Here is a 21,562-nt window from a genome sequence, read left to right as displayed (position 1 = left end):
CCTCCGGAAAATTGGCCTAAAATTGGGAGACAAGGAGTATCTCTTACTGGGAAAAAAATGCTATGGCAGGGTATACATCTAAAGCCAGTAGTGCAATTCTGCTAACAAACTGGGAAATAAAACCCATTACAGGTGGCCTGAGGAAGCGATAAATTCCAATCAGAGAAACATCTCCCATAGATGGTCAGTTACCTGAGGTATAGATGACAGTGCAAGTGGTGCCTGATGCAGGTGGTCAGGAGCAGCCCGGTTCCCCAGCGCCCCGACAAGCGCTGTTTCGCCGTGGCTTCTTCAAATAGGGGGCGAGGACGTCCTCCTGGTCCTCGCCCCCTATTTGAAGAAGCCACGGCGAAACAGCGCTTGTCGGGGCGCTGGGGAACCGGGCTGCTCCTGACCACCTGCATCAGGCACCACTTGCACTGTCATCTATACCTCAGGTAACTGACCATCTATGGGAGATGTTTCTCTGATTGGAATTTATCGCTTCCTCAGGCCACCTGTAATGGGTTTTATTTCCCAGTTTGTTAGCAGAATTGCACTACTGGCTTTAGATGTATACCCTGCCATAGCATTTTTTTCCCAGTAAGAGATACTCCTTGTCTCCCAATTTTAGGCCAATTTTCCGGAGGTATGCACCCATGAGCTCTGTGTGCCTTACCTTATATGCGGGTATATCACTAGCAATCAATCCACATGTGATATTTTAGTTATATCTACAGTGTTAACTTTTGGTGGTTTTGTGCAGACCCGTCTCCCCTTGTTTTTGTCTTGTTTACCAACCCCCCCTGTCTTTCTCGACATCAATTTTGGTGTATTTTTATGTACCATTTTAATTATTGTTAAATAAATATTGTACTTTTAATATTATTCTATTTTTCTTCACTTTTTTTCTCTTGTGATAGTCTCACAATTGAATATGTATGTTATTGATTCTCTGAAGTGATTTCAGCCTGCCTGATTTAGGACTATGGGAATAATTGTTGTTTGGTGGCTGACTCAGTCTTCTTGTAAATTGTGTCTGGTCAATCTTCAATGTTGGATTCGGTCGTTAGTATTGTTCATGACGTCTGCTGTTTTTAATTATTTGTTGTTTTTAAATGTCACATTGTTTATGTTTTGAGTACTGGGGGGGAGGAGTTTGGGACTAAATTGGGTCTATAAAACACTCCCCCGACTCACTTAGCGTTAGGACCCGTTGAAGTGCCTTTAAGCACGAAACGGCCGTTGTCCGTAGCTGATCCCGTCCCTCCCTGCTGTTCGTTTTTCATGTCCTAATAAAGTGATGTTTACCACACCAGGGTAAGTGCGCTCCAATCCTTTTTCTATTTTTTCATTGGACTTTATATGTATCTTCTGGAAGCGGCACCCCTGCAGTGTAGTGTGGAGGATATACACAGCCGCAATTACTTTCAGAGGTGCCAGACCGGTAGTTTTATACGGTCAATGGGTTCGACATATTAGCAGTGCGGATGTGTGTTCTTTTTTATTGGACTTTGCAACTTGACTTTCTTTTTACACACTACCAGCACGCTAAGTCGTCCACACCCCTTTAGTGCACCAGTTTGTGATTAGTATTACGGTGTTTATTCACCGACCTGGACTCCGGAACATGGAGCCTGAGGCTGTTTCCTTATCACATGGACTATTAGCAGGGAGGGAAAATATGGATTCCTATTTTTCAGAATGTGAACTACATGACAACGTTTTTTCTCTCAGCACTAAGACGCTAGAACACAAATTATTCATGGCCGCAGAAAGGGAAGTTAGTTTTTGAAATGTATTCTCTAGCCTTCTGATCGTGCACTCCGCCTCCTAGCTTCAGGTGTTTTAATAACAGCAGGTCCAATACCCCTCCACAGAGAGAGAGAATTTTAGTCTAAGAAGAGGTTTCACATGCACCCATTCAGATGGAGACGTTTATTCTCAGCGAGGTAAGGCAAGTTTAGGACCTGGTATAAAAGAGATGCCGTAAAGGCGCTACCAGGTACACATAAAATTGGCCATTTTTATGCGCTAAAAGCTCTCATTTTTCATATTTCTAGTGCAGTAATGCAGTTCAAATTTCGTGTTTTCAAGTTTACATGTTTTAGCGCTGCAGTGTGCTGCCTTATTTACTTAACTATATACGAGTTGGCGACTCTAGGTTTAGCACCTGTTCACACTTAGTCTATGTTTGGATGTGCCGGTCACGTTTTTGAAATGTATTCTCTAGCCTTCTGATCGTGCACTCCGCCTCCTAGCTTCAGGTGTTTTAATTACAGCAGGTCCAATACCCCTCCACAGAGAGAGAGAATTTTAGTCTAAGAAGAGGTTTCACATGCACCCATTCAGATGGAGACGTTTATTCTCAGCGAGGTAAGGCAAGTTTAGGACCTGGTATAAGAGAGATGCCGTAAAGGGGCTACCAGGTACACATAAAATTGGCCATTTTTATGCACTAAAAGCTCTCATTTTTCATATTTCTAGTGCAGTAATGCAGTTCAAATTTCGTGTTTTCAAGTTTACATGTTTTAGCGCTGCAGTGTGCTGCCTTATTTACTTAACTATATACGAGTTGGCGACTCTAGGTTCAGCACCTGTTCACACTTAGTCTATGTTTGGATGTGCCGGTCAGGTTTTTGAAATGTATTCTCTAGCCTTCTGATCGTGCACTCCGCCTCCTAGCTTCAGGTGTTTTAATTACAGCAGGTCCAATACCCCTCCACAGAGAGAGAGAATTTTAGTCTAAGAAGAGGTTTCACATGCACCCATTCAGATGGAGACGTTTATTCTCAGCGAGGTAAGGCAAGTTTAGGACCTGGTATAAGAGAGATGCCGTAAAGGGGCTACCAGGTACACATAAAATTGGCCATTTTTATGCGCTAAAAGCTCTCATTTTTCATATTTCTAGTGCAGTAATGCAGTTCAAATTTCGTGTTTTCACGTTTACATGTTTTAGCGCTGCATTGTGCTGCCTTATTTACTTAACTATATACGAGTTGGCGACTCTAGGTTCAGCACCTGTTCACACTTATTATATGTTTGGATGTGCCGGTCAGGTTTTTGAAAAGTATTCTCTAGCCTTCTGATCGTGCAATCCGCCTCCTAGCTTCAGGTGTTTTAATTACAGCAGGTCCAATACCCCTCCACAGAGAGAGAGAATTTTAGTCTAAGAAGAGGTTTCACATGCACCCATTCAGATGGAGACGTTTATTCTCAGCGAGGTAAGGCAAGTTTAGGACCTGGTATAAGAGATATGCCTTAAAAAGGGGCTACCAGGTACACATAAAATTGGCCATTTTTATGCACTAAAAGCTCTCATTTTTAATATTTCTAGTACAGTAATGCAGTTCAAATGTCGTGTTTTCAAGTTTACATGTTTTAGCGCTGCAGTGTGCTGCCTTATTTACTTAACTATATACGAGTTGGCGACTCTAGGTTCAGCACCTGTTCACACTTAGTCTATGTTTGGATGTGCCGGTCAGGTTTTTGAAATGTATTCTCTAGCCTTCTGATCGTGCACTCCGCCTCCTAGCTTCAGGTGTTTTAATTACAGCAGGTCCAATACCCCTCCACAGAGAGAGAGAATTTTAGTCTAAGGAGGTTTCACATGCACCCATTCAGATGGAGATGTTTATTCTCAGCGGGGTAAGGCAAGTTTAGGACCTGGTATAAGAGAGATGCCGTAAAGGGGCTACCAGGTACACATAAAATTGGCCATTTTTTCTTGCACTAAAAGCTCTCATTTTTCATATTTCTAGTGCAGTAATGCAGTTCAAATTTCGTGTTTTCAAGTTTACATGTTTTAGCGCTGCAGTGTGCTGCCTTATTTACTTAACTTTATTTATTCGTATTAGAGAACATTTCAATTCCGTGAAAACAGGGAAAGGAGCTCCGAGGTTAATAGACCATGTTCGTACTCACCATGCGGGGGATGCCCAGGTGTTGAGATTCGCTGGTTTGGAACGGGTCTCGCTGCCGGAGGGAGGAGGGTACTTGTGTCGTCTTCTGTTGCGTAGAGAAGCCAGGTGGATCCTGCGCGCAGACGCAGCAGGACCATCTGGTTTAAATGAAAAAGTCGATATGTCGGTCTTCTTGTAAATTGTGTCTGGTCAATCTTCAATGTTGGATTCGGTCGTTAGTATTGTTCATGACGTCTGCTGTTTTTAATTATTTGTTGTTTTTAAATGTCACATTGTTTATGTTTTGAGTACTGGGGGGGAGGAGTTTGGGACTAAATTGGGTCTATAAAACACTCCCCCGACTCTCTTAGCGTTAGGACCCGTTGAAGTGCCTTTAAGCACGAAACGGCCGTTGTCCGTAGCTGATTCCGTCCCTCCCTGCTGTTCGTTTTTCATGTCCTAATAAAGTGATGTTTACCACACCAGGTAAGTGCGCTCCAAACCTTTTTCTATTTTTTCATTGGACTTTATATGTATCTTCTGGAAGCGGCACCCCTGCAGTGTAGTGTGGAGGATATACACAGCCGCAATTACTTTCACAGATGCCAGACCGGTAGTTTTATACGGTGAATGGGTTCGACATATTAGCAGTGCGGATGTGTGTTCTTTTTTATTGGACTGAGGTATGGCACGTGTGCCAGCTTGTGGACCTTTAAAGCTGCCACCAGGTTACGGCCATTATCGCAGATGAACAGACCAGGTTGGAGGTACAGCGGGGAGAGCCATTGATCGGTCTGTTGTTTTAAAGCTTGCCACAGCTTTCCTGCAGTGCATGGTTTATGACCTAAGCAGATCAGCTTCAGAAGAGCGTGTTGCCGCTTTGCCAATGTGCTGCTGCGCAGGTCCCAGCTTGGCAGTAATGGGAAGGGTACTTTGGCAGAGGATGAGGAGCAGGAGGAGGGGAGAGTGGAAGTCTAATATGAAGAGGCGGAAACACTGACAGAAGTTGGGCTTGCTAGTCTTGGTGTGGGTTAGGATGTGTGATGTTCCAGTTTGCGTCTTTGTCCCACCCTCCACCAGGTTCACCCAGTGTACCGTTACAGATATGTATCAACCCTGTCCACAACAACTAATCCAGGTGTCTGTTAGGTGGACCTTCCTGGATATGACGTTGGTGAGAGCACGGTTCAGATAGTTTAACACATGCTTGTGTAACGCAGGGACGGCACACCGGGCAAAATAGTCACAGCTGGGAACAGTTGGGCAGCCACAGCCAAGAGATCACGGAAAGACTGTGTACCCACAAGCCTAAACGGCAACATCTCCACAGTTAGCAATTTGGCAACGTGCGAGTTTAGTATTTGTGCCTGTGGGTGCGTGACTGGGTACACTATCTTTCCAAGCTCTCAGGCACGGACAATTGGATGCTTTGCTGGGACAAGGAAGTGGATGTGGTTGATGTTTCTTGTGTGTGAGCAACTGCAGCTTGTGAGCAGGAGGTATAACCACCTCCATCCTGAACAGCACTTTCTGAAGAACATAGCCCAGGCGACATCGCAGTGGTTTGACCCGCAGAAACAGATTTAGTATCCTGGTGTTCTACCCACCTACTGGGGTGCTTGGCTGCCATGTGGCTTCTAATACTGGTGGTGCTCAGGTTGCCTTTGACCTAGTCTTTTTTCAACTTGGTGTGGCAGATGCTTCAGACTACAATTTTTTTTTCTCTAAAGGACATTCAGAAAAAAAGGACATTTAGAAAAAAAAAATTCCACACAGTGGCTGAACGACTCCTTGACATGACTTGGCACTCAGCTGAGGTGCTCTTGGGAATAGTTGACCCAGTTCTCACTCTGACAAACCACAACCCCTTGGTGCCTGTGTTGCTGTGATGGCTATGCGCGCCAATGGTCTATGTTGGATCAATAGACTCATCATCGACCACCTCGTCTTCCATCTCATCCTCCTTCCCAGTTGACATTGTAGGCTGACCTGATGACAACTGTCATCATCATCAGCCTCCACCTCTGGAGACAGTAAATGATGCTCCTCCAAGTGGCTTTCTTTTGGCTGAGCATCAAGTATGCCACCTCCTCACATCCCTCTTCAATGCTGCACGGCTATAGGTCAGAACCAAACAAAGGATACGTAGCAAACAGATCCTTGGAGTGGCCAAGCTTGGAGTTATATGTCTCCTGTGACTGAAAATGGTGGTAGGTAGGAGAACCAGCTTTAGGATTGGATGGGCGAGCCTTTTGTGTATCGACAGTAGACTGTATGGTCGCGGAAAATGTGTTATTGCTTGACAAATGCATAGAGGATTTGTCTGCTATCCAAAAGAGAATCTGCTCTCTCTTCTGGCTTCCATACATGTTTAGTTCTGGAACGGGAAATTATTCAAGGTACATAGTGGATGCATCAAGCTTCTTCTGACATGACACAGACTCAGTGCCTTTTCGCGCACCACAGACAACACCACGTCCAAGTTCCTGTCCCTTAACAACAGGCTTTTTTGGCATTTTGGGGTTTGCTCACTGATTTTCAGTTGTTGATGGCACAAGCCAAGCTGGCTGTCAAAGCCAAAATAGTGGGGAAAATGGCCTGTTGCGTGCTTGGTAGCAGGCAGTAGGAAATGTTTGTATAAATGTGGCATAGGGCTCTAACCACCTTTTTAAGTGGACTAATATGGACAGAAAAAGGCAGGCTCTGGCTCAAAAACCAGAAAGGAAAAGGGCCTTGTGCGTGCTTGGTAGCAGGCAGTAGGAAATGTTTGGATTAAGGCTTCGCACAGAGCACTTAACGCCTTTTCAAGTGGACTAATGTGGACAGCAGAAGCCAGTTTCTGACCCCAAAACAGCAGGGAAAATGGTGTGGTGCGTGCTTGGTAGCAGGCAATAGTAAATGTTTGCATTACTGCTTTCCACAGCACACTTAACGCCTTTTTAAGTGGACTAATGTGGACAGCAGAAATCGGGCTCTGACCCCTCAAACAGTGGGGAAAATGCTTCGCTACTTACCGGTAGCTGTGTTATTCGGACTCCATCACAGCACCATGAGAGAAGGGATCCACACTTCAGGGACAGGAAACTTACAGACATAAAAGGTTGGCACCTCTCTTCCACATCAGTTGGATTACAGAGCATGAGAGGACATCCCAGGTTAGTAGCAAAGTATAAAACCTCTTTAAACTAAATATAATTTTGACACGTGTAGAAGCTTCAAGCCCTGAAGAGTGCACACCCACAAGAGATGGAATATAAGGGTGCTGTCATGGTAGCCAAAAACACCGCAACCAGTAAGTGGCTAAGCATTTATTCGGTCTCCCATGACAGCACCACGAGAGAATTACAGAGAAGTAAGGAATGTAGGGAGGGACTACTGCTTGAAGCACCCTTCTACCCAACGTGAGATCAGAAGAGCCACCCAAATTCAGTCTATAATGTTTGAAGAACATGGACGGAGAGGACCATGTAGCCGCCATACATATGTCCTCAATCGACACTTTCAACCTCTCTGACCTAGATGTTGCCACAGCTCGGATGGAGTGTACCTTTAAGCCCTTTGGAACTGCAGTGCCACTTACTGTGTATGCCAAAGAAATTGCCTCCCTAATCGGCCTGGCTAAGGTACTTTCTGAGACTGTAAGCCCTTTCCTAACCCCCTGAAATGACACAAATAAGGAGTCTTCCTTCTTCCACAGGTTGGTTACTGAGATAAAAGTAAGAAGACATCTCCTAACATCTAATGAGTGGAGTCTCTTTTCCGTCTGATTGGCAGGGTTAGCACAAAAGGAAGGAAGGAAGGGCTATTTCCTGCAGCCTGTGGAATTTGGATGTTACTTATGGCAGATACAGGGGATCCGGTCTTAAAACAACCCTATCTTCCCTAATCTGGGTATATGGAGGTTGCCTAGACAGGGCCTGAATATCGCTAACCCTCCGAGCCGATGTTAGCGCAACTAAATGGGCAGTCTCTAGGGATAAAATCTTTATCGGGGCTATCTCAATAGGTTCAAATGGGGCCTTTGTCAAAGCCATTAGCACTAGATTCAAGTCCCATGGTACCAAGCTCTGCTTAAGGATGGGCCTAGATCTAGCCGCTGTGCTAATAAATATGGATACTCAGTAATTGCTTGCTAGATCCGAATTATACAGGGCTGCTAACGCCCACATTTAAACTTTGAGTGCTCATGAACAGACCCGTTTCCAAGGGCACTTAACATGTTTTCAAGTGGACTAATGTGGATAGCAGAAGCCAGGCTCTTACCGCAAAAACAGCAGGTAAAATAGACTGGTGCTTTAAAAAAAGGCAGCACTAAATGCTTGTACTCTGTGTGCCGAAAAAAATATTGCTTTGCCTTTAACAAGAGCCATTTTAAAAAGGACACTGGAAGAACACTTTAACCTCTCTCTTCTTAATACACAATCTCGCCCTCCCTATGCTTTGACTTCGTGTGCTTTCTGCTCTGAAAAGAGCTATTTTTTTAGTGGTATTATGGAGCTAGTGACCGGCTACTTTAAACTGTCTCTGCTCGAGTATCTCTATCTCCTTACTAGTGTTGAGCGATACCTTCCGATACCCAGAAGTATCGGATTGGATCGGCCAATATCCAAAAAATATCGGATATCGCTGATACCGATACCCGATACCAATGCAAGTCAATGGGACACAAATATCGGAATGTAAATAAGCTCTTTCTGTCCTTAAACATCCTGTTCTGGAGGGGGGAGAGTGTGGGCGGTGCATGGGCGGTGTGTGGGCGGACACTGTGAGTATCTGTGCGGGACGGGGTCTGTGCGGGCCTGCCAGGGATGTGTACCTGCCTACCGAGGCTCTCTGGGGTCTGTGTGGCGTGTCTCTGTGCGGCGTGCGGGGTCTTTGTGCGGTGGGTGGGGTGTCTCTGCGGTGGGCGGGGTGTCTCTGCGGTGGGTGGGGTGTCTCTGCGGGGCGTCTCTGCGGGGCGTGTGGGGTGTCTCTGCGGCGGGTGGGGTCTCTGTGCAGTGGGCGTGGTCTGTGTGCGGCGGGTGGGATCTCTGCGGGGCGTGTGGGGTGTCTCTGCGGGGCGTGCAGGGTGTCTCTGCGGGGCGTGCGGGGTGTCTCTGTGGGGCGTGCGGGGTCTCTGCGGCGTGCGGTGTGTCTCTATGCGGGGTGTCTCAGTGCAGACATCGTCCGATGGGACTACAAGTCCCATCGGATGATGCCTACTACACTGACAGTGATTGACACATTATCAAATGATGGGACAGTATTAGTCCCATCATCCGGCTAATGTGTTGAATGAAAAAAAAAAATACTCCATACAGTACATTCATACATTACATACAGTACATTAAACATAGAGTTCATACTCACCATTAGGGTTGAGCGAAACGGATCATTCATTTTCAAAAGTCGCCGACTTTTGGCAAAGTCGGGTTTCATGAAACCCGACCCGACCCCTGTGCGGGGTCGGCCATGCGGTACGCGACTTTCGCGCCAAAGTCGCGTTTCATTGACGCGAAAAGCGCCATTTCTCAGCCAATGAAGGTGGACGCAGAGTGTGGGCAGCGTGATGACATATGTCCTGGTCCCCACCATCTTAGAGAAGAGCATTGCAGTGATTGGCTTGCTGTCTGCGGCGTCACAGGGGCTATAAAGGGGCGTTCCCGCCGACCGCCATCTTACTGCTGCTGATCTGAGCGTAGGGAGAGGTTGCTGCCGCTTCGTCAGAAGCAGGGATAGCGTTAGGCAGGGTCCATTAACCACCAAACCGCTTGTGCTGTAGCGATTTCCACTGTCCAACACCACCTTTGTTTGCAGGGACAGTGGAAGCTACATTTTTTTTTCCTCAGCTCTGTAGCTCATTGGGCTGCCCTAGAAGGCTCCCTGATAGCTGCATTGCTGTGTGTACGCCGCTGTGCAAACCAACTGCTTTTTTCAAAGCACAAATCCTGTTGTTCCTTCCTTTCTGCACAGCTATCTTGTTTGCTTGTCCACACTTTTTATTTCATTTGTGCAGCAGTCCACTCCTTATTGCTGCCTGCCATACCTGGCTGAGATTACTGCAGGGAGATAGTAATTGTAGGACAGTCCCTGTGTTTTTATTTATTTTTTTTTTTTAATTCTCCCCCCAAAAAAAGCTGTGGGAGATTAAGATTGGCATTTCTGCTCAAGTGCCATCCCTGTGTGTGCCATCTCACATAGTGGGCCATAGAAAGCCTAATTTTTTTTTCTGTTTTTTTTTTGTGGGGTTTCTAAATTCTCCCTGAAAAAAAAAAAAACAGTGGGAGATTAATATTGCCCTTTGGGCTTGTGTGCCAATCCTGAGCGTGCCATCTCTCTGTGAAATAGTGGGCCATAGAAAGCCTATTTATTTTTTTTTCATTGGTTGTATAAATTCTCCCTGAAAAAAATAAAAACAGTGGGAGATTAATATTGCCCTTTGGGCTTGTGTGCCAGTCCTGAGCGTGCCATCTCTCTGTGAAATAGTGGGCCATAGAAAGCCTATTTATTTTTTTTTCATTGGTTGTATAAATTCTCCCTGAAAAAAATAAAAACAGTGGGAGATTAATATTGCCCTTTGGGCTTGTGTGCCAGTCCTGAGCGTGCCATCTCTCTCTCTCTCAGATAGTGTGCCATAGAAAGCCTTTTTTTTTTTTTTGGTTTCTAAATTCTTCCTTAAAAAATCTTTTTTTTGTGTGTTTCTAAATTCTCCCTGAAAAAATAAAAAAAAACAGTGGGAGATTAATATTGGCCTTTCTGCTTGTGTGCCAGTCCTGACTCCTGGGTGTGCCATCTCTCTCTCTCTCAGATAGTGGGCCATAGAAAGCCTATTTGTTTTGTTTTTTTGTTTGGTTTCTAAATTCTCTCTGAAAAAATCACTTTTTTTATTTTGTTTTCTAAATTCTTCCTTAAAAAATCATTTTTTTTTTGTGTTTCTAAATTCTCCCTGAAAAAATAACAAAAAACAGTGGGAGATTAATATTGGCCTTTCTGCTTGTGTGCCAGTCCTGACTCCTGGGTGTGCCATCTCTCTCTCTCAGACAGTGGGCCATAGAAAGCCTATTTGTTGTTTTTTTTTTGGTTTCTAAATTCTCTCTGAAAAAATCACTTTTTTTATTTTGTTTTCTAAATTCTTCCTTAAAAAAATCTTTTTTTTGGGGGGGTTTCTAAATTCTCCCTGAAAAAATAAAAACAAACAGTGGGAGATTAATATTGACATTTGTGCTTGAGTGACAGTCCTGCGTGTGTGGCATCTCTCTCATTTGGTGCCACAGAAAACAGTGTGTAACATCATGCCTGATTTTCCTTGCGGTCTCACCCACCTATAAAGGGATATCTAAATCATACAGAAGTTAGAGTTCACCTTGTAAGTTGTTTGACAGTAACAAATACCGTTACTTTGGTGACGTTTTTAAAACAATGAGGAAGTCTGGTGGAAGAGTTCGTGGCCGTGGGCTTTCATTGCCAGCTGGTAATGATGGTAGTGGTAGTGGAGCATCAGGTGGTAGTGGGAAAAACAATATAGCACCTAAGTCTCGAGCTGTGGAGCCAGGTTCGTCATCTGGCTACACAAGGCCTCGAACGCTCCCTTTTCTGGGAGTAGGAAAACCGCTTTTAAAGCCGGAGCAGCAAGAGCAAGTTTTGGCTTACCTTGCTGACTCAGCCTCTAGCTCTTTTGCCTCCTCTTTTGAAACTGGTAAATGTAAAAGCAGCGCGTCGTTAGTGGATGTTCACGGTCAGGGACAAGTCGCTTCATTGTCCTCTTCAGCAAAAACAACAACAGAGAAGGATGCAGCAGGCGACACAACGGGTTACTCCAAGAAGCTCTTTACACATACCGTCCCTGGCTTAGAAAGTGAAGCAGTTAACAGGCCATGCCCATTACAAGTTGAATCTGACATGGAGTGCACTGATGCACAGCCACAGCCAGACTATTATGCTGGTCCTTTGACTCAGACCACAACATTGCCCTCGCAGGGTACTGATCCAGAATCAGACCCTGATGAGACTATGTTGCCCTGTCACGAACGCTCTACCACCGACTTACACGGTGACACACACGGAGTTGCGCACGAGCTAGAAAAGGAGGTTATAGATGACCCAGTTGTTGACCCCGATTGGCAGCCATAGGGGGAACAGGGTGCAGGCGGCAGTAGTTCTGAAGCGGAGGAGGAGGGGCCGCAGCAGGCATCAACATCGCAACAGGTTCCATCTGCCGTGCCCGTATCTGGCCCAAAACGCGTGGCAAAGTCAAAACCTGTTGGAGGACAGCGTGGCCATCCGGTTAAAGCTCAGTCTGCAATGCCTGAAAAGGTATCCGATGCTAGAAAGATAGAAAGAGTGCAGTCTGGCATTTTTTTAAACAACATCCAATTGATCAGCGCAAAGTCATCTGTCAAAAATGTTCAACTACCTTAAGCAGAGGTCAGAATCTGAAAAGTCTCAATACAAGTTGCATGCATAGACATTTAACCACCATGCATTTGCAAGCCTGGACTAACTACCAAACATCCCTTAAGGTTGTAGCACCCTCGGCCAATGAAGCTAGTCAGCAACGCAGCATCCCTTCCGGCAGTGTAGGGCCACCATTTTCCGCACCACCTGCAGTATCTGTGCAGGTTTCTTTGCCAGGCCAAAGCAGTCAGGGTCAGGGAATCACCAGTTTCGTAGTAGGAAATACTGCATCTAGGGCACCGGCGGCAACAATACCATCTCCCACCGTCTCTCAGTCTGCCATGTCCACGGGCACCCCCGCTAGTTCCACGATCTCCAGCTCTCCAGTCCAGCTCACCCTACATGAGACTATGGTTAGAAAAAGGAAGTACTTAGCCTCGCATCCGCGTACACAGGGTTTGAACGCCCACATAGCTAGACTAATCTCGTTAGAGATGATGCCCTACCGGTTAGTTGAAAGCGAAGCTTTCAAAGCCCTGATGGACTACGCTGTACCACGCTACAAGCTACCCAGTCGACACTTCTTTTCCAGAAAAGCCATCCCAGCCCTCCACCAGCATGTTAAAGAGCGCATCGTCCATGCACTCAAGCAATCTGTGAGCACAAAGGTGCAGCTGACAACAGATGCATGGACCAGTAGGCATGGCCAGGGATGTTACGTGTCCATCACGGCACACTGGGTGAATGTTGTGGATGCAGGGTCCACAGGGGACAGCAATTTTGGGACAGTTCTGCCTAGCCCACGGTCTAGGAAACAGTTGGCTGTAGCCGTTCGCACCCCCTCCTCCTCCTCCTCGTCCTCCTGCAGAAGCGAGAGCTCGTCCACAGACCGCAGTCGCACAACCACTCCATCCGCAGCTGCCACTGTTGCACACCAGGTCTCCCATTATGGGGCAGCTACTGGCATGCGTCAGCAGGCTGTATTGGCTATGAAGTGTTTGGGCGACAACAGACACACCGCGGAAGTTCTGTCCGAGTTCTTGCAGAAAGAAACGCAGTCGTGTCTGGGCACTGTAGATCTTGAGGCAGGCAAGGTAGTGAGTGATAACGGAAGGAATTTCATGGCTGCCATCTCCCTTTCCCAACTGAAACACATTCCTTGCCTGGCTCACACCTTAAACCTGGTGGTGCAGTGCTTCCTGAAAAGTTATCCGGGGTTATCCGACCTGCTCCTCAAAGTGCATGGACTTTGCTCACATATCCGCCGTTCGCCCGTACACTCCAGCCGTATGCAGACCTATCAGCGGTCTTTGAACCTTCCCCAGCATCGCCTAATCATAGACGTTGCAACAAGGTGGAACTCAACACTGCACATGCTTCAGAGACTGTGCGAACAGAGGTGGGCTGTTATGTTTTTGTGGGAGGATACACATACACGGGCAGGCAGTAGGATGGCAGACATGGAGTTGTCAGGTGTGCAGTGGTCGAAGATACAAGACATGTGTAAAGTCCTTCAGTGTTTTGAGGAATGCACACGGCTGGTTAGTGCAGACAACGCCATAATAAGCATGAGCATCCCCCTAATGCGTCTGCTGATGCAAAGTTTGACGCACATAAAGGATCAGGCGTCTGCAGCAGAGGAAGAGGAAAGCCTTGATGATAGTCAGCCATTGTCTGGCCAGGGCAGTGTACAGGACGAGGTAGCGGGCGAAGAGGAGGTGGAGGATGAGGAGGATGATGGGGATGATTATATTTTTAATGAGGAAGCTTTTCCGGGGCCACTGGAAATTGCTGGCGTGGCAAGGCCGGGTTCGGGTTTTTTGAGGGACACAAGTGACGTAGATTTGCCTGAAACTACCCCTCAAACAAGCACAACCGCAGATTTGACAACTGGAACTTTGGCCCACATGGCGGATTATGCCTTACGTATCCTCAAAAGGGACACATGCATTACTAAAATGATGAACGATGACGATTACTGGTTGGCCTGCCTCCTTGATCCTCGCTATAAAGGCAAATTGCAAAATATAATGCCACATGAGAACTTGGAACTAATATTAGCAACCAAACAATCAACTCTTGTTGACCGTTTGCTTAAGGCATTCCCAGCACACAGCGCCCGTGATCGTTCTCACACGAGCTGCAGGGGCCAGCAGACCAGAGGTGTTAGAGGGGCAGAAATCAGAAGTGGCATTGGACAGAGGGGTTTTCTGACCAGGTTGTGGAGTGATTTTGCTATGACCGCAGACAGGACAGGTACTGCAGCATCAATTCAAAGTGACAGGAGACAACATTTGTCCAGTATGGTTACTAACTATTTTTCATCCCTTATCGACGTTCTCCCTCAACCATCATTCCCATTTGATTACTGGGCATCCAAATTAAACACCTGGCCAGAATTGGCAGAATATGCATTGCAGGAGCTTGCTTGCCCGGCAGCTAGTGTCCTATCCGAAAGAGTATTCAGTGCTGCAGGTTCAATATTAACCGAAAAAAGGACTCGTCTGGCTACCCAAAATGTAGATGATCTAACCTTCATTAAAATGAACCACAACTGGATTTTGAAATCTTTTGCCCCACCTTGCCTGGCCGACACCTAGCTTTCCTATGAAAAGGTATTGCCTGTGGGCTATTCTGAATGACTTTTCAAATCTCGTAATTTGCAGCAGCTGATTGTCCAGCATACGACATGTTTACACCTCCCTAAATGGCCAAACTCCCCACACGGGGCCTTGGTATCGCCACTTGGCGCAAGCACCCGTGAGAGTGCTGTTTGTCTGAAGAGGTGGGTGTGCCCGCTTTTGGTCGACGGCACTGCCACTGGGTCCCTCATAGTACAATAAAGTGTCTCTGGCGGTGGTGGTGCGCACCCAACGTCAGACACACTGTTGTAACATGAGGGGCTCTGGGCCTGTACCGCCGGCCACAAGAAAGTTCCCCCACCCCCAGCTCAAACATTGCTAAACCACTTGCACAATTATCTCTCACAGTTCCACCAATGCTTAGTCTATGCGCTGACATCCATAAATTCCTGCCACTGACAATACCATTGTGTTGACATGTATGATGGTACTTAACATAGTCAGGGGCAGTGTCCTATATTTACCCAAGTAAATACTTTGTGCCAAATTACTAGGTCTGAAACTACGCAGAGGAGCCCACCCCAGTACCGAATGATTGCACCCTTTGGTGGTTTCATTTTGTTGTCATGCGAGAGATTAACATGTATTTATTGTTTGGGACTACTAACTGGCAGACACTCATTACAATCGGCCTCCGCTGACAACACCAATGCTGCCCGTGTACCCCTGGAACCAATTATAAATTGCCTACAGCCCAATTTTATTATGTTAGGCCTTCGAAGCCTGTCTGCAGTCCCTTCTTTCTACTACTACTTCACTGACCTGTCTACTGCTGCCCGTGTACCCCTGGAACCAATTAGAAAGTGCCTACAGCCCAATTTTTTTTATGTTAGGCCTTCGAAGCCTGTCTGCGGTCCCTTCTTTCTACTACTACTCCACTGACCTGTCTACTGCTGCCCGTGTACCCCTGGAACCAATTAGAAAGTGCCTACAGCCCAATTTTTTTTATGTTAGGCCTTCGAAGCCTGTCTGCGTTCCCTCCTTCCACGAGGCCTCCACTGACCTGTCTACTGCTGCCCGTGTACCCCAGGAACCAATTTAAAAGTGCCTACAGCCCATTTTTTTTATGTTAGGCCTTCGAAGCCTGTCTGCAGTCCCTTCTTTCTACTACTACTCCACTGACCAGACCAATGCTGCCCGTGTACCCCTGGAACCAATTTGAAAGTGCCTACAGCCCAATTTTTTTATGTTAGGCCTTCGAAGCCTGTCTGCGGTCCCTCCTTCCACTAGGTCTCCACTGACCTGTCTACTGCTGCCCGTGTACCCCTGGAACCAATTATAAAGTGCCTACATCCCAATTTTATTATGTTAGGCCTTCGAAGCCTGTCTGCGGTCCCTTCTTTCTACTATTACTCCACTGACCAGACTAATGCTGCCCGTGTACCCCTGGAACCAATTAGAAAGTGCCTACAGCCCAATTTTTTTTATGTTAGGCCTTCGAAGCCTGTCTGCGGTCCCTCCTTCCACTAGGCCTCCACTGACCTGTCTACTGCTGCCCGTGTACCCTTGGAACGAATTTAAAAGTACCTACAGCCCAATTTTTTTTTATGTTAGGCCTTCGAAGCCTGTCTGCGGTCCGTTCTTTCTACTACTCCTCCACTGACCAGGCCAATGCTGCCAGTGTACCCCTGGAACCAATTATAAAGTACCTACATCCCAATTTTATTATGTTAGGCCTTCGAAGCCTGTCTGCGGTCCCTTCTTTCTACTACTACTCCACTGACCAGACCAATGCTGCCCGTGTACCCCTGGAACCAATTTAAAAGTGCCTACAGCCCAATTTTTTTATGTTAGGCCTTCGAAGCCTGTCTGCGGTCCCTTCTTTCTACTATTACTCCACTGACCTGTCTACTGCTGCCCGTGTACCCCTGGAACCAATTAGAAAGTGCCTACAGCCCAATTTTTTTTATGTTAGGCCTTCGAAGCCTGTCTGTGGTCCCTCCTTCCACTAGGCCTCCACTGACCTGTCTACTGCTGCCCGTGTACCCCTGGAACCAATTATAAAGTGCCTACAGCCCAATTTTTTTATGTTAGGCCTTCGAAGCCTGTCTGCGGTCCCTCCTTCCACTAGTCCTCCAGTGACCAGTCCACTGCCGCCCGTGTACCCCTGGAACCTATTTCAAAGTGCATACAGCCTACTTTTTTTCTTTTATTTATAATTATAAAGCCCAAATGGACTACGCTGTACCACGGTAAGAGCTACCCAGTCGTCACTTCTTTTGCGAGAAAAGCCATCCCAGTCCTCCACCAGCATGTAAAAATCCGCATTGTCCATGCTCTCAGGCTATCTAATAGTAGAAAGGTGCACCTGACAACAGATGCATGGACCAGTAGGCATGTCCACGGAAGGTTACGCGTCCATTTAGGCGCACTGGGTTAATGTTATGGATGCATGGTTCACAGGGGACAGCCTACTAAGTCTGTCTGCAGTCCCAAATAGAAATTGTCCTCCGCTTACCACACCAATGCTGCCTGTGTACCCCTGGAACATTTTATAAACTCCATTGACCAAAATTTTGGGTTTAAAGCCTACTACCAGTGTCTGCCGCTCCAAGGTGTTCTCCGGGTTGCCTTTTCTGAGCTTTGATCTTCAGGCTCTCGTCTAGTATTTTTTTTAAATCTAACTGCAGTGGGGCTAGTACTTGGGTTGGGGCCTACTACCAGTGTCTGCCGCTCCAAGGTGTTCTCCGGGTTGCCTCTCCATTGCTTCAATCTTCTGTCTCTCTTTTAGTAGTTGTTGAAAACAACACTGCATGCGGCCTACAAGTTGGGTCAGGGGTGTAGAGACGGTGTGTTCCACTCCAAGGTGTTCCCCAGGTTGCCTCTCCATTGCTTCAATCTTGAGGCTCTTGTTAAATAGTTGTTAAATGGAACAACTGCATTTGGCCTACTAGTTGGGTTGGGGCCTACTAACAGTGTCTGCGGCTCCTTGCTGTTCTCCTGGTTTCCTGTCCTGAAATTCCATTTTCAGGCTCTCGTTAAGTAGTTGTTAATGTTAGACTGCATTTGGCCTACTAGTTGGGTTGGGGCCTACTATTGGTGTCTGCCGCTCCTTGCTGTTCTCCTCCACTGAACAAAGCTGTGCCGCCTGTTTACTACTGCTGCCAATTTCGAACTGCATTTAGACTAATTACTGATTTGGGCCTACTCTCTGTGTCAGCCTCTCATTACAGTTGTCCTCCACTGAACAAAGCAATGCCCCCTGGTTAGTCCTCTTACCAATTTTGAACTGCATTTAAACCACTTTATTCTTTGGGCCTATATTGGTGTTTCCTCCTAATCCTGCCCATTGCCCAGCCACTGATAGATGAGTCTGCTGGTACACTGACCCATAACGCAACATTCCCCGTGCACGCTACACAGCAAGATTGTGACCCTGCTGAAAGTCAGGTTCCTCTTCCCGCATACCATACCACCTTACACGGGGACAAAGAGGAAGGTGCAGATGAAAGTGCAGGTTCCTTCATCAGGTGGGGGGAGGAATACTCGTTGGCGACGTCACTGGCACATGGCCCCTCATAGTACGCAAAAGTGTCGCTACCGGTGGGAGGCGCCCCCGCCGTGCAAACACACCGCCGTACTTTGAGGGGCCCTGTGCCAGTGCCAATGCCAACGAGTGGGCCCCCCCTGCTTGCTCAGGTAACCTCAGTGATGCACTGAAGGAGCCATTGTCTCCTGTCAGTGTGTCACTGAGGGTCCTATAGAGCAGTGACATCACCCGATGTCACTGTTCTATAGGGGAGATCGTCATGGGACACTCGTTATTAATTGGACTATGGCGGACAGGTAGTATACGGTTTATTATTTTACGTTTTTTTGCAGGCGCTGAAGTATGGTAAGTATGGTTAAATGAAGAATATTAAAATTCTTTTTTCTGAATGTGTGCGTGTTTTATTAACCCTTTCTTACTATTGGATTAATAATGGATAGGAGTCTTATTGACGCCTCTCCGTTATTAACCCGGCTTAATGTCACCTTACAGTAGCAAGGTGACATTAACCCCTTATTACCCCATATCCCACAGCTACACGGGAGTGGGAAGAGAGGGGCTAAGTGCCGGAATTGGCGCATCTTACAGATGTGCCATTTCTGGGGCGGCTGCGGACTAGTATTTGAAGCCGGGGGGGGGGGCAATATCCATGACCCCTCTCTAGGCTATGAATATCAGCCCGCAGCTGTCTGTGTAGCCTTTCTGGCTACAAAATATAGGGGGACCCCACGTCCTTTTTTGGGGAGGTCCACCTATTTAATAGCCAGTAAAGACTACACAGAGAGCTGCGAGCTGGTATTCATAGCAGGCTACAAATATTGGCCTCCGGCCGTCGGCTTTCCCCCTGTGGCGCAGAAAATAGTAACCTCAGTGATGCAATGGCTCCTGCAGTGCATCACTGAGGTTACTAAAGTTCAAAGTCTTACTTTATGGCAATTGCTGCGTGGGAAAATTTCTCATGCAGCAATGCCATAAGTGAGGCTAGGGACTATTTTTTTTACAGCGACGGAGGAATCTCTTCCTCCCGTCATTGTGTTTCTGGGGCCCCTGGAGAGCGGTTGCAACTTGCAACAGCTGTTGCTGCCGTTCTCCATGGCTGATCGTTGTGGGACACTCGTGGATTTCTGCGGACAGGGAGTATATTGGTTGTTTGTTTTTTTCACCTTTTTTACAGATGACACTGGCTTCGGGGATCAAAATGACAAGTAATGGTGAGTATTAACTCTATGTTTAATGTACTATATGTAATAATAATAATAATAATAATTTTTTATTTATATAGCGCCAACATATTCCGCAGTCATTTATGTAATGTATGAATGTACTGTATAGAGTATGTATGGAGAATGTATGGAGTATGTATGGAGTATGTATGGAGTATTTTTTTTTCATTCAACACATTAGCTGGATGATGGGACTACTACTGTCCCATCATTGGCTAATGTGTCAATCACTGTCAGTGTAGTAGGCATCGTCCGATGGGACTTGTAGTCCTATCGGATGATGCCCGCACTGAGACACCCCGCACAGAGACACGCCGCACGCCACAGAGGCCCCGCACGCCCCGCAGAGACACCCCGCATGCCCCGCAGAGACACCCCGCACGCCCCGCAGAGACACCCCGCATGCCCCGAAGAGACACCCTGCACAGACCCCGCCAGCCGCACAGAGACCACGCCCGCCGCACAGAGACCCCGCCCGCCGCAGAGACACCCCGCCCGCCGCACAGAGACCCCGCACGCCGCATTGAGCCCCGGCACACATGCAAAGAGCCCCACGGTCACGCACAGACACCGCCCACACACACACCCAGTCTCCGCCCACGCACCGCCCACACTTCATTACACTGGATAATTGCACTATAGGAACTTCCGATTTCGATTTCTGATTTCGCAAAAATATAGGAACACGGTATCGGAATTCCGATACAGGGAATATCGGCCGATACCCCATATTTGCAGTATCGGAATGCTCAACACTACTCCTTACTCTACACTGACGTAGTATACACTGCAGGTAGCCCTGAAAAGGGCTTTTGTGTTATCAAGACGCCTAAGGACTCCCCCTAGCAGCTGGGTGATCTCTCCCTATGCCTCTAGAACGCAGGCTCTGGATGCAATGTGAGCAAAATGGCGGCTGCAGGGCTTCAACAGACCCTATGATGCTTGGCAACCAGCCAATCACAGTAGTGCCACAACCAAGATATCTGCAGCATTACTGTGACTAGTTAAGAAGACCAGAATGTTTAGTGGCTGAAAAGGAGGTGCCAAAACTGCAGGGCGGGACATCTGAATATAGCGAGGCGAGTACACAAATACTCGCAAGGTAACATGTAACCCTAATATCGTACTATCCGTGCGAATAGAGAATAGTGATGAATACTCTCGCTCATCACTAATGTAGATGCTGCAATGATAACATATTGACATTGCTGCAACCACCTATACAGGCAGAATTAGTGAACTCCGTGATTCCCTACTGTTAAGTCAGTGTAATTTCAACACTGTGTCTAAACATAGGACAGTGACAGAGAGCAGGCACTTGACATATATATCTTTTTCATAACCAAGTGAGAGTATATCATAAAGTTTTCTGAAAAGGACAACTTCTTGAGCTATATGGAAACTTACTGTTAACTAGTTTTCAGAAAACCAACTCAAATCAAATTACCTTTTCATTCCATTCTGAGGATTCCTCTGTGTGATATAGCATAAGCACTTCTTCTGAAAAATTCACATTCACCAAGACCTCCAGGCATGGGTATTTTATTATACTCTCAGGCTTTGTGTTGGAATTATGAATACAGTTGGCTCCTTCTTTAAAAGCAGCTTGAACAAGGGTACAGTTACTTTCTGCAGTCCATACACTATGAAAATAATCATCAAATTAGGTTTTGTTATTTTAAAAGTATGACATTAATTTATGCAAAGCAGTTCATGTAACATTTGATACAGGTCACATTCACATATCTCCCAACTTTTGAAGAACAGAAAGAGGGACAGATCAAGCTGTGTGCTTTGGATGCTGCAACAAATTTTTGCCATGCCCCTGGCCAGACCCAAATTCACACAAAGTTACCATTTCTTTCTCCCCAGGCAGGAGGAGTTGTCAGAGGGGAATCTGATAGTGAGTGAAATTCAACAGGCGCCTGAGACAGCAGGGCGAAGACACAAATC

At 46.7% G+C, this 21,562-nt stretch overlaps 1 protein-coding gene across 2 annotated transcripts in view; it reads right to left on the bottom strand.

Annotated features, from left to right (window-relative positions):
* KCNMB1 (potassium calcium-activated channel subfamily M regulatory beta subunit 1) overlaps window positions 1-21,562 on the bottom strand; it is a 573,325-nt gene that overhangs the window by 309,903 nt on the left and 241,860 nt on the right. For both annotated transcript variants that reach the window (XM_069761972.1, XM_069761973.1), the window contains exon 3: window positions 21,057-21,252. In XM_069761972.1, the coding sequence (XP_069618073.1) occupies window positions 21,057-21,252 (196 nt within the window). The remainder of the gene's footprint in view (window positions 1-21,056; window positions 21,253-21,562) is intronic.

Source organism: Ranitomeya imitator, chromosome 4 (genome assembly GCF_032444005.1).
Source record: "Ranitomeya imitator isolate aRanImi1 chromosome 4, aRanImi1.pri, whole genome shotgun sequence".
NCBI classification, from domain to species: Eukaryota; Metazoa; Chordata; class Amphibia; order Anura; family Dendrobatidae; genus Ranitomeya; species Ranitomeya imitator.
This window is presented reverse-complemented; position numbering and strand designations above follow the sequence as displayed.